This window comes from Eurypyga helias, unplaced genomic scaffold (genome assembly GCF_000690775.1).
Source record: "Eurypyga helias isolate BGI_N326 unplaced genomic scaffold, ASM69077v1 scaffold39459, whole genome shotgun sequence".
NCBI lineage: Eukaryota > Metazoa > Chordata > Aves > Eurypygiformes > Eurypygidae > Eurypyga > Eurypyga helias.
This window is the reverse complement of record NW_010272132.1, coordinates 1,146-14,609: the sequence shown is the minus strand read 5'-3', so window position 1 is coordinate 14,609 and position 13,464 is coordinate 1,146. Positions and strand designations below refer to the sequence as shown.

General features: G+C 41.3%; 1 protein-coding gene across 2 annotated transcripts in view; it reads left to right on the top strand.

Moving 5' to 3' along the window:
• The window catches only part of TEX2 (testis expressed 2), a 29,570-nt gene extending 17,087 nt beyond the window's left edge, over nucleotides 1–12,483 (top strand). For both annotated transcript variants that reach the window (XM_010159043.1, XM_010159042.1), the window contains exons 7-11: nucleotides 3,552–3,684; nucleotides 8,006–8,128; nucleotides 10,099–10,308; nucleotides 10,544–10,664; nucleotides 11,712–12,483. In XM_010159043.1, coding sequence (XP_010157345.1) covers nucleotides 3,552–3,684; nucleotides 8,006–8,128; nucleotides 10,099–10,308; nucleotides 10,544–10,664; nucleotides 11,712–11,834 — 710 coding nt within the window. In that variant the 3' untranslated portion in view covers nucleotides 11,835–12,483. The remainder of the gene's footprint in view (nucleotides 1–3,551; nucleotides 3,685–8,005; nucleotides 8,129–10,098; nucleotides 10,309–10,543; nucleotides 10,665–11,711) is intronic.
• The last annotated feature ends 981 nt before the right edge of the window (nucleotides 12,484–13,464 follow it).

The following is a 13,464-nucleotide window of genomic DNA, read 5'->3' as shown; positions in this document are numbered from 1 at the left end:
TAAGTAAACTTTATCACTAATATTAAAGATGTGTCACTGAACTCAATAACTAGGAGCATGGGAAGGTTGGTAAGCTGTAACCTTTCCCACGTAAAAGTGTGAACAAAACAGACTTTGGGGAATTATTAAAATTCTCTTGGACATACATAACATTCACTAATGCTACCTGTTGGGTCCAAATGCTATTGTTTGCCCTTATCTCACTTGAGACTGGCAACTCTTTGGGGAAAAGCCTTATCTATAAAGCACTGGACACTTTGTTCTCAACTTCTTGAAAGTATGTTTTCCACTGAGCTTTACAAACAAAGCATGTTTGAAAAGAGCAAATTGGTTTGTTGTCGTGAGCAACTATAACTGTCTTTTAAGAGAAATAAAAATGGAATAGATGGAGTAAGCTCATCTGCAGTCAGTATTCAGGGAACTAAAACATACTGGTGCTTCTGGTCATGTGCTTCCTGCACGGGACAGCAGGTTCTCCGCAGTATTTAGGGTAGCCACTAGTGTTCCCAGTAGCAAATTGGCTTCACCATTGGCAGAAATTCTATTTTGAGTTACAAAAAACAAAGTGAAAACATTTTAAAATCTTTACATGTGTGGTGCTTGCCAGGTGGCTTTGTGGTTTCTTTTTAAATGAACTTAGGCTTTGGGGTTCTTGTCAGAGAGTTTGCCTTTGCCTAGATTTAAACATTTTTTTCAATTTCTTTCTCTGTTTTCGTAACTTTAGTTGTAACCAAAGACCATAGCTTAAGTCATGAGATGGGATTTAGGAGACTTTGCTTCAATTAACTGCCAACAACAACAGTGAGAACAATTAACTCCTTCCGTTCTTGTGTTAAACTGTGACAAGCAAGCATTTATGGTAGAATTTATAATCCTTGTGACTTCTTTCATACTGTCGAATGTCACGAACGCTTAGCATCTGAGTTTAAGGGCTTGAAGTGAATAACTACTGGAATAACTTGGTTTGCATCTGTACTTAAAAGGACATAAATAAGGGGATGATAACTGGAAATGCTTGTTGTCATAAGGATAAATGTATTTGTTGGTAAGTTGACCTGTGAATAAACCACATATGGAAAAAAAAAAATCCTAAAACTTCAGGCCTGTATCCAGAAGAAACACTTTTAAGAATTTTGTTCAAGTGTTTGAGACAATCAGCCATTTGAGGTAGCCATTTGTGAGGCTTTAAAATGCAGTTACTAATTGTGACGTGCACAGTTTCATCCGTGCTTTTTACCAGTGTTTGATTATGAGGAAAATATTTTCTTATTATATGGCTGCTCTGTCAGGGAAATGTTATGGGAAAGTGTTAGGGAATGTTAGGGAAAAAAATCTTGTTTCTGTTAATAGTGTCCTAGTTCTGTTAATAGTGAGTGACAGCATGTGCTGTAGTGATTATTATACTTCTGTCAAGTATAGGAAACAGATAAATCTGAATAAATTGTACTATCTGCCCAATTCTTCACCCTCTCTCCCTCCCCTCACATTTTCCCTATGGAAAATGCATATGAACATCATCTGGCCAGAAGGAATTTTCTCTCTCAGGAATGGCATCCTTTGCTTAATTTGATCTATGGTTAAAAACAACACTGGTGTTTGAAGCATGCTGACTCATTAGTTATCCAAAAGGTCTGTTAGGCTGTTTTCTTGTTTCTGACAATCTTACTGCTACTTCATTATTGTAAAGAGGAAAAATCTATAAAAGCTTGTGTTTTGAGTTTGTGTTTTGTTTTAGAACAGCATTAGAAAAACTTGTATGATGGAAAAGAATAATTTGGGTTAGTAAAGAAGCAACCTGCCTTCCAACGAGTAATCTCAAACCCAGAGACTAGGTACCATTAATTCCTTCCAAATAAGTAAATAAAAGGTTAATGCATTAGTAGTTGATGTACCAGATACTGGCAGGGCATATTGTGTGCAGCTGCAGTGTCTGGGAAAGGAAGATGCATAATCTGTGTTTACTGGCATCCGATTTCTAATCTCTGGATCACAAATACCCTACAGATTTTTTTTATTTTTTTTTTTTTAAATCAATGGGACTGCAAGGTGTCACTTAAGAGGCAGGACCTAATCTTGCAGTTATTCCCAAGACAATTCTTTTGGTGATAGCAGTAAGTGAATAGTCTGCCCAGACAGCAGGATTTAATTTAATACTGGACGTCCAGAGCAGTGCTAAGTAATGACCCTGTTTGCTGTGAGTCCTTACAAGAATGCCTGTAGCTGAGTTACTAAGTGAACCTATTCAAGGTTCTTCAGTGCACCATTGTTGAAGGCAAAAGAGACTGCAGGTTGTGAGGCGTGACAAGTAATGTGCTCTGGGATTTCAAGTTTTGCTTCATTTGGGCAGTGTAAGTAGTGTAGAGGAGCATCCCCATTACTGTTTTGCTTGGAGCAGTACTGTAAACACTTTTGAAATTAATCCCTGATTGTATTTCTTTATCTTGATTTGTATCTCTTAAGCAGTTTAGGTGTGTGTAAATCTCACTCCTTTTTTTAGATCATTAGCTGTATTCACTGATCTGTCTTTCAGTGTGGCTTTGAGTCGTATCTGAACATACAACTTTTGTTCCATAAGCTGCATCATAGAATAGTCTGGGTTGGAAGGACCTTTAAAAGTCATGTAGTGCAAACCCCCTGCCGTGAGCAGGGACACCTTCAGCTGGATCAGGTTGCTCAGAGCCCCATCCAACCCGACCTTGACGCGCCCCAGCCTGTGCCAGTGCCAGTGCCTCTCTACCCTCATTGTAAGAAAATTTCTTCTTTATATCTAGACTGAATCTGTCCCCTTTTAGTTTAAAACCATTACCCCTTGTCCTGTTGCAACAGACCCTGCTAAAAAGTCTGTCCCTGTCTTCCTTGTAGCCCCTTTAAGTACTAGAAGGGGCTCTAAGGTCTCCCCAGAGCCTTCTCTTTTCCAGGCTGAACACCCCCAACTCTCCCAGTCTGTCCCCATAGCAGAGGTGCTCAGCCCTCAGAGCATCTTCATGGCCTCCTCTGGACCCACTCCAACAGGTCCATGTCTTTCTGATGGCGGGGGCCGCAGGGCTGGCCGCAGCACTCAGGTGGGGTCTCACCAGAGCAGAGTACAGGGGCAGAATCACCTCCCTCGACCTGCTGGCCACGCTGCTTTGGATGCATCCCAGGATACAGCTGGCTTTCCGGGCTGCATGTGCACATTGTTGGCTAGTGTCCATCTCTTCATCCGCCAGTACCCCCAAGTCCTTCCCCTCAGGTCTGCTCTCAATGCCTTCATCCCCCAGCGTGTATTGATACCGGGGGTTGCCCTGACCCTGGTGCAGGACCCTGCATTTGGCTTTGCTGAACCTCATGAGGTTCCCATGGGCCCACTTCTTGAGCGTGCCCAGGACCTGCTTTGATAAGCTTCTTAATTATTTGGGAATTAAAGACAGAATTGGTTGACAGAGAAGTAGTTTTTCTTTTTTGGAAAAAGTGTAATGCATAGACTTCTTTAAACGAGTTTCAGCTTGACATGAAATAAAGTGACTGTGACTGTTCTTAAACTGACATCTTTTTGTCGTTGTTAATTTTAGGACTTTGGATTGATTTGGAAATGTCCTACAATGGATCTTTTCTAATGACCCTAGAGACCAAGATGAACTTGACCAAACTTGGTAAAGAGCCACTTGGTGAAGCACTTAAAGTTGGAGAAATCGGCAAAGAAGGGTAAGGTGTTACAGTGGTAGAATCAAGTAGGAGCTTGCATAGTGAGAAAGTGAAATTTTGCTTGTGTATATGCAGCTCTGGCTCTGCAATAGATTGAAAGTAGTTGGGGGGTTGCATGTGAGTGTAGAACTTGGCCTTTCTATGCAACTTTAATGTTTGATTACACCTTTGATAAGTGTTGTAATAAAATGCTTCTCTACAATAATTTTCAGTACATATTTTTAGTAGGATTTTGAAATGTTCTGTGACTAAAATTTAGTTTTGTGTTGTACTTGATTTGAAGTCTTACAGTAAGACTTGAATATTGGAGATAGACTCACGTAAGGGGCTGCTGCAGCATGGGACAGCTGCAGTTGTAAACCAGGTAATAGTAAAGAGCAGGGGAAGGTAAATAGGCTGTAATTGCTACATAAAGGTTTTTTCAGTAACTTTATTGCATCATAGGAATAATCACACTCCTGCTTCAGTCTCCAGTTTTCCTCATATTCCACTTGTATTTAACTGCTCTGTCTAAGTGAAATGCCTTACAGATAAACTAATCATAAGCCACACATATTGTAGCTTAGCTAACTTGTATTTGTGCTTTCCCTCTCATTTTTATGATTGTTTGGATTTCATCAGTCTGTCCATTTGTATTAACCTTGTGAGTGATATCTGTCAAATATCCATCTTGTCAGCTGTGGCGTGTTGATGCTTTTTGTGATGTATTTATTCTCTTTGCTTTTAAGAAATCTGCTGTCCCTAAAGAGTAGGTGGTCTCTGATTTAGCGCACAATCACTGCCAACAAATCAAGAAAATAGTCTATAAATCCAGCCGTTTGTTTAGATACGAATAAAACGTTGTGGTCTTTCAGAATGAAGATACTAGGTGCTTTGTATAGTCGTGTTGTAGCTCTGGCCATTTATTCTGAGGTATCTTGAAGTAATACAGCAGCACTACGTTACAGTACAGTCAAGACAAGAAAGTACGTGTGAAAAAAACAGTGGTTGAATGATCTTCTACACCGGGAGACATTCAGAGGATTTAAAATAGACCTAGATTCTCATTGTTCCTGCTTGAAATACTTATTTCTGAATTTACATCAGTGTAATTGGTAGGTGTGATTTTTTTTTTAAAAAAAACCTTTTACTCTTGTCCACCCAATAAAATGGGGCGTAGAGAAGGAGAGGTCCATACAAATTTTTGTTTTTCTTCCCTGTCCCTTCAAGATTTTCTTTGTGTGTTTTTATATCTGTCCAGTGCAAGAACACAGCCTCAGAAATAATTAGTGAATGCATTGATTCCATATTTAAAAATCAGCTTGCTTCCAGCTGAGCATTAGGCCTCCAGCCACGCAAATGTAAATGTCTGTAGCTAAGCAACCAATTCCGTGAAGGTACAACCATTAACTGCATTGCTTCCTGCACATGGCTGCGATGTTTCAGTTGCTCAGGGCCAGGTACCGCGCCAGCTTCGCGTAAAGAGCAGTCTAACGTGCTCTGCTTTGAGGGTTTTTTGGTTGCTTGGATGGTTTTTTTCCTTAAATACAATGGATATTATAAACAAATAAATTAAAGGCTCTGAGAGCTATAGAACAGTGTGATTCTCATCTGTGCTTTCCATTGTGTTAGTTAATTTTACCAGCTTTTTTAATTATCAGTTGACAGTTGCTGTGACAAATCAAACTCTTCGGTGTGCGTTTGCCTCCACAGTCGTACCGTCTGTAGGTGATGCATGTTGGTTGCTCATGCTCACGTCTGTGCCTCAGTAGCCTGGAACCAACCACCTCTTGCGACGCAGTAACCACAAACCCCTGTAAGAAAAGCATCTACTCACGCAGGAAGCGCAGGGTGGGGGACACAGCACTGAGTTTTAACTGTCCTTGGATACTGTCGGTGTCAACCAAGACAAACAGTTCAGTGTCGCAGTCCATTCTGTCGTCGCTGTTTGAAGTAGAAGGGAAGTGTGCTGTTACGCAGTCTGATAATGCTGTCTTGCGTGCACTCTCAGGAAAACGCAGCTCTCAAAAAGGGGGGAAGGAGCAATTTAATTGCCAGTTTTATAAAACTAATACAGTAGCAGGCTCTGCCATGCCGGAGAGGAGGCAAATGCAGGCAAGCTAACCCAAAGTTACCGCAGTTCTTACCCCAGCAGTCCTTTTTGCTATGTTGTACCATGTAAAAAGAAAGCGACAAATGGCAATTCATAAAATATTGTGCAATCTGCTCAGGAACAATACTGTAGCTCCAGAGTGTGTTTCTGCCAATGTTTGTGTCATATAAATGGTCCATTGTATGCAGAGATCCCCTAAAATCTCACTCCAGCTTATTTATTGTTGCTTTGTTTAAGGAGAGGGGATCTTGTGGTGTAGGCCAGCCGGCGCAGGCGTGCGGAGGCACTTCGGAGGGCCCCAATACCTCGGCAAATAAAACACCTTCTTGTAAGAAGGTGATACCTTTGAGAGCCCCAAAAATGGACTGGGCATGCTTTGAACTGGGTGGTGCGGTGTGCACAGGAAAGTGAGGTCACACCCAGGTAGAAAACACATAGGTTGAAGCTGACCAAAAACCATGAACCTCTCACTCAGAAACAGCTCCAGCATCGCTCTCTGGGCCAGCGACAGGAGCCATCCACCACCCCCAAGTCCTCGTGGAGGTGGTTCAGTTTGCTGTGCTGCTTCACTCCTTTTGCAGGTACAAAATGCATCTGTGGGCAAGAAGAGGTTTACAGATCGGATTCCATAACCTGGGTAGCAAATTTGTCAGTTTAACGAGGTCATGGGATTACTGCTCCGGTTCTTACATAGGCAGTAAGGAAGGAGTGTTGTGCACAGTGAGCTGTGCTTGAACCGGCCTTTTATGCTGGGGCTTGATGCAGCAGCTAACAGTCTGTTTGGTGTACAGAATGGCAGTCGCCTCAGTCCATGCCCCGTGTGAGGTTATTAAATGCTTCAAATCGATTTCCAAGAACACATACGCAAAAGAAGACCCAAAAAACCCGCAGCAAAAAATGCAGCTATAAACTGTATTCTGAACAAGCTGTAGAATATTACAGTCTTGGGTATAGTCCCTAGGGCTAAAACCATGGGCTTTTGAAGCTTGTGTTGTGTAACTATTTCAGGCTCTTGCATTCAGTAGAGAAGTATATTCACTGTATCCTTCCCTAATTCTAATCCGTTTAAAAGATTTGAAATTTTTTTTCTGTGATTGTGTACATGAATTCTTTCATAGTTGAAGTCCAGGAATGAGTTACTGCTGTGTGATATCCTGTACCCTAAGAGCAGCACTTGTTTGATCGTATTACTTTACCTTTTTCACCTTTTCTCCCATGACATTCTTTTACCTTATTCCATCTTGGACTCAATCTTGAGAAAAAAACCAAAACCTTAAGTGCTGTAAACATCACTCACTGTGTCAGAGGAGCTTAAAAATTCATAAGTTCCCTACAAATATACTAAGGAAAGGAGTATTTCTAGCTAAGATATTAACGGGAGACTATAGCCTAAATTTCTGTGGGACAAAAGTATCTCTGCAAAACTTCTAAGAAATATCACTTCGCAGGATGATGTTAGATGGTTTCTGTCAATACAGTTGTGTTTTTTCTACACGAAATTGGTAAGTGATGGCACACACTGTAGCTACAGTAAGGTCCATCACTAGTTTGAGACAACTTTTGCTCTGCCAACGTGAGCGTTGTGCATTTCCTTCTGGAGGCAGGTGACAAAGATCTGATTCTTGTGCTTTGCACGTGTTACTGTTGCTGGAGATACATCTCTACACTGCAAAAATTGCATGTGTGTGTTCGTGAACAAAATGGAAGGGCTGTGAAGATAAGGTATATATGCTAGCACCTCAGTTAACATCTCCAAGGGATTCTGGGACGCACTTGGTAGATGATGTCACTGTAATTTGGAGTCCTATGTTTGCTTTTAGTACAAGACAGAATTGCATGTTCTCACCTTTCAGTGTAAAAGGATGTCTTTGTCAGGGTTTTAAAAACAAACACCAAAAAAAACCCCTTTCCAGCCTACATGCTGCTCAGCTTGGATGGGAAGCCACGAGCAGCACAGAGATGCTTTCAGATGTATTTCAAATAATCTCCACATTTGAGCTGAATATGTAGAATAGCCATTCCCCTGTTTGGAAATTTTGTTTTGAAGCTAGTTCTGACAGACTGGCTTCAGAGTGGTTTCTGGTTTGTTCTTTTAGGTAAGAGTTTATAAAAAAAGAGGAGGGAACATCTCAGGCTCCAATAGAAATACAGGCATTGTCAGCCAGAGCTCTGCGTCATGAATAGCTCTTTAAGAATATCATGTTTGACCTGGGAATTGCATTGTTTCAGTTTCAGGCCAAGGGCGTATTGTCTTGCAGACAGTGATGAGGAATCCTCCAGCGCTGGCTCTTCAGATGAGGACGATGCTCCTGAATTGGCAGGAGAGAAGCAGTTGACTCCAGGAGCAGAAGGGTGAGCTGTCCACATGGCGTGGTAATCCTTTTCTCCCCGACGCGTTTCCAGGCTTAGTGTAACCAGTATCTTGGTCCAGCCCAACAGTGCTCACTGACACAGGGTGTGTCGGGGTGGGTAGATCCGAGCAATTAAGCAAACACAACTCGCCCATTTCTAGAGCAAAGAGCAGCAGCAATGAAGCCATGTGCTACAGATGGGAAGGAGCTGCTCTGCTGAGTGTTTCACCACCTAGCACTTTGCAGTGACCCCTAACAGTGCTCCACCTGACACCTCCCAATTCCTTCACTATTAGGTTACAGAGAGCGCCAAGTCTTTGAGCCAGAGAACCTATAGGGACCTTCCCCAGTGTGTCTTACCTGGTAGCAGAGCCAGGAACGGGATTTTTGTGGGTGAACTTGAAATACTAGGTATATGGTATTATACCCATACTGATGCTGCTGATCCCTTCTTTCCACTGTCATCTTTTCTTTAAGAGAACAAATGTTATTCGGGCCTAGCTTTCTTGATCAGGGTTTAGTGTTTTTTCTTTCTTTCTTTCTTACACACAGACCTCCCTCCCCTCTGCCCCCCCCAAGGGCTTTGAGTCTCTGGGCTATGCAATACTGCCCTCTGATGCTGTGCAAGAATGCAACATTTCCTAACATCAGTTTTGACACGTCATTCCTTGTTTTGGCTGCTGTTCTGATTTTTTCTGCTTCTTACAACTGAGTGAGATTACACCATGCAATGAGAAATGTGTAGTAACACTGTAATGTCTCAGACAATCACCATGTTTCTGATGTCTGAACGCATCTCAGCGATTTTACAGTGAATATACCAAAAGGCTCAATGTCATTCAAAATGGTCAAGGGAGTTTCCTTAGTTTTACTCCTAAAAACTTGTGAAAATTTTGACGAGTTGTTAAAATTATTTCAGTAGATGCATTTCCTATCTTTAAAAAATACATAGATCATATAAAGAACTCGTAAGGACAAAGAGGTAGAACAAGGAATTTCCTTATACCTTTCAAAAGTCTGCATTACTGTCACTCTAGAATCTATTAAGAGAGTAACTACCTTATCTGGGTAAAGTTACAGCTAGTGTAAAATCCAAAAGTTGAAATTAATTCACCCCTTTTATATCAGCTGAGGAGTTTCTTGTCTTGTCTCATGCTAAGGAAAAGGTTCTGTAAAAGGCTGGATAAAAGCAAATTTTTTTTTTTCAGGATAGGAAAACGTTACATCCTTAGCAAAGCTGTCTCTGCTGCATAACACCAAGAGCCACAATTAGATATAGTGTGTAAAAATAGCAAACATGCTATTCGTAGAGTGTATATTTCTGAAAAGGGGTAGGTGAGAAAAACCACAGTCAGTCCTCAAAGCATCTGTTTTAAAAGCTAGGATGCTGCCTGACACTACTGCCAGGAAAACTAGCCTCTTGCAGGCATGGTTAAGCATTTTAGGAATATCATTCCACTCACTGCCAAAATCGCCTTCCTCTTTTTTCACCACCTTTATACTGGTTGTAAATGCTACAGTGAAAAGCTTGAAATGAAAACATTTCTGTGCAGCACATGCTGTTAAATAAATTGGACGTGATGGATGGACCTTCTATGCTGATACGTGCATATGTCTCGGTGCATCTGTGTCTTGCCATTTTTGTTAGAACAGTAATAGACAGGTTGTCACTTCTCATACCGGCTTGCTGGCATAAATGACACGAATATATCTGCACTTTGAAAAAAATGTTGCATTTCCAATGCCATCAGGGAAGGAGGAGTGTTCAGACTGGACAGAATTTCTGCCAGACACTTGTAGCTGACAGAGGACAGCTCTGGTAGGTCCTGCTTGGACATGTGAATACGTAACTGTCCAGAATTCTTATATCAAAAACTCTAATGATTTAACAGGAAATCCATGGATGTCTGAGCAAACAATAGGTTTAAGAAAATTACCTTGATGTACTCTTTTTCTGTTCTCTATCTAAAGCTATGTTGGAGGACATCGGACAAGTAAGATCATGAGAATTGTGGACAAAATTACTAAGTCAAAATACTTTCAGAAAGCAACAGAGACTGAGTTTATTAAGAAGAAAATTGAAGAGGTCTCCAATACTCCATTGCTGCTAACAGTTGAAGTACAAGAGTGCAGAGGAACACTGGTCATTAACATTCCACCTCCACCTACTGACAGAATATGGTAAGAGGCAGGAGCTTAGTGCAGAACCAGGCAATGTTTCAGGTGTGTGCTACCTCAGGGATTGCAACTAAAAAAAGGTAAAAGTGTAGCTGAAATGGGTTCTGGGAGAGGGGCAATACAAACTGGTTGCAAATGAGGTAGGAACTGCTGTTAGGAGAACACCGGCAGTTAAGACGTTAGGCATACGCTTCACTGGAGTGTTGACAATAAACCCTGTTCTGTGTGCTCTCCTAAGGTACGGCTTTCGAAGACCCCCCTACCTGGAGCTAAAAGCCAGGCCAAAACTCGGTGAGAGAGAAGTGACTCTGGTTCATGTAACTGACTGGATAGAGAGGAAACTCGAGCAAGAGTTTCAGGTGTGTTTCCTTGACATTTTCATCTCATTAAGGATAGTTTGGTCTCTTAGAGGTGTTTTAATTTTTCCATGTCCCCTATTTCATTCAAGGCTAGTCAGTATCCTCCACTGCTCCTGTTCGTTGGAAAGGGTGTTAAGAATTCAGCTGAAACAGACTGTTGTGATGGTTTCAATCCATGTGTAGACCTGGGTGGAAATCTGGTTTAACACTTGTCAGAATGATTTTAGAACTGAAAATGCCATTTCTTTGAATTAGGTACCGTGTCAGAATTTGTAGTTCTTAAATAAAAACGTGATCCTAGGTGTTCTTAAGTGATGAAGGGCCAAACTGGTGTCTGAAATTCATGAGGCAGTCAGGTGTCCTGTTACTACCTCCTTCAAAATGAAATGTTTTTTAAAAATCATGTTGACCGTAGTGCAAAATAGGGAAAGCCCTCCAAATTTACAAAAACTTGTAGGACAGGAAAACAGGTTGTTGACCAGATGCATTCCAGACCCCAGCCTGTACAATCAAGCAGAAATCAAACCCATTTACTTCATTAAAAGCAGTTTGGAAGTACACGGGTAGGGGCTGAGGAAGCAGCCGCGTTAAGCAAAGTGGGTACGTCTCCTGTAGCACTGTTCCAGTGTAATGGAAAGCGCAGAGATCTCCTGAGCTTCATCTACAGCTGCAACCCAACCAGATGCATTCCAGACCCCAGCCTGTACAATCAAGCAGAAATCAAACCCATTTACTTCATTAAAAGCAGTTTGGAAGTACACGGGTAGGGGCTGAGGAAGCAGCCGCGTTAAGCAAAGTGGGTACGTCTCCTGTAGCACTGTTCCAGTGTAATGGAAAGCGCAGAGATCTCCTGAGCTTCATCTACAGCTGCAACCCAACTCAATGGGTGGCTGCCGTAGGCCTCACTACGGCCACTGACTCCAATAAACTGAGCTCAAGAACCTTTTATCTGAAAACGTGATGCATCTTTTAACTAAACATATTACAAAACTAAATTTTCAAGTGGTATATGAAATGTAACTTGATTTAATTGCATCTTTTTCACAGAAAATCTTTGTCATGCCAAACATGGATGACGTTTATATTCCTTTAATGCACTCAGCCATGGATCCCCGCTCCTCCACGTGCCCTCCTCAGGATGCTGTCACGGAGGCCCCTGATCAACCATGACATGTGAAGACTCTTGCAGTTTACAGTATTATCAAAGTTATTCTCATGGTTTTATAAACTGTGCTGTAGTTCTCATCCTTAACTTGTGCCACTCCCCCCCTCCCCAAGGACCGCCTATAACCATACCTTCACGCTCACTTGCCTGGTTATTGTTCCTGTGTACTTCAGCTACGTGAAGTTTCGTTCCATTAAGCAGTTGATTTATCTTTGTACTGGCTGCCATCAGGATTTTAACTCGGAGGCTAAGATGACCTGTTCTCTGGGGGAGGGAGGAGGAACCTAACTGTACTAGATCAAGCAGCTTGTTGACACACCTTTTGTTCGGCCTAAGTTTTCATGCAGTTAATGTGCATTAAAGCACTGAGAGGTCATTTGGCAGCAAGGGAACTGCGTGCCAAATGGGAAAAATCCTAAATAAGGAGTGAATTTGTAAAACTGGAAGAATATTTTTCTTTCTCAGGCAGTTGGAGGTGTAGAATGAACTGTTTTATGTTCTTTCACTTCTGCAGTCAATAGCTTGTGTCAAGCAATTGAAATATGAAATGCTTTCAGGATAAAAGAATGTAAATTGGATGTATAGGTAATATTGTGACTCGGTGTGGTATATACGTATTGCTTTTTTTTCATACCGAACTTTGTGCTTTTTTTGGGAACCAAGTAGCCATAAACCACACACAACTATCAGTGAAGGTGGGACAGTCAGATTTGTGTAAGAGGAGAGCGAAGTTGGTGAAGCCATGAGACCAAACCATAGCGAGCACCGCCTTACAGTGAGGTACAATCACCTTGGTTCATGCCTAATTCTGAATGTTTATGACATGAGCACACACATAAAATGTCTAACACTGCACATGACCAGGAGTACTTAGCCTACTTGTATAGAGCCTCTTGCTACAAGGAAACACACCCAGCCTTTTCTTACAGGAGTTTGTTGCTGTGAGTCTTTTCCCATTGCACTGTGTTTACATGCAAAGCATGGGACAGAATCTCCCCTTTCAGCTGTCCAACCCCAGGCATCATATTGCTTGATGTTTGGGAAAACAGCTGTGACTGAAAGATTCTGATCCCCATGCACTGATTTTTCTGGACTTTGTGGAATAGGAATTCAAGCACTGCAGTTACTCAAGCTGTTTGCGATGTAATTAAAGACTGTTTCTGCTAATTAATGGCCAAAACCAAGGGGGGGAAGGGGAACTGCCTTTTATTTCTATCTGGTATAATGATTCAAGACTAAATGTATGCAGTAAATTCAATATTTGAACACTACATATCCACTGCTTAACACATAGTATTTTTCTGATACTCAGTGTTGCCAACTGTTCATGGATGTCAGAAAATGTTTTAGTTTACAAAGAAGGTGAGTTTTGGCTCTCCTTCTATAACATGGTTTGCTTTTTTTTAGAAGTAATTTTTTAAGAACTTTTTTGTATGTTGTGTTGTCACATTTGATGTAAATCAGAATTTCCATGTGTAACTTGATGATTTTCCATCTCTAAATGAAGCTATTATATTGAAGGTTTTTTAAACAGCACCTTGCCTGAAACAGAAAACTAGCATTTAATATATTTAAAATCAAGTCTATATTTGAACACCTATTTTGGTTACCTTTAATTAAAATATTAGGTTATAT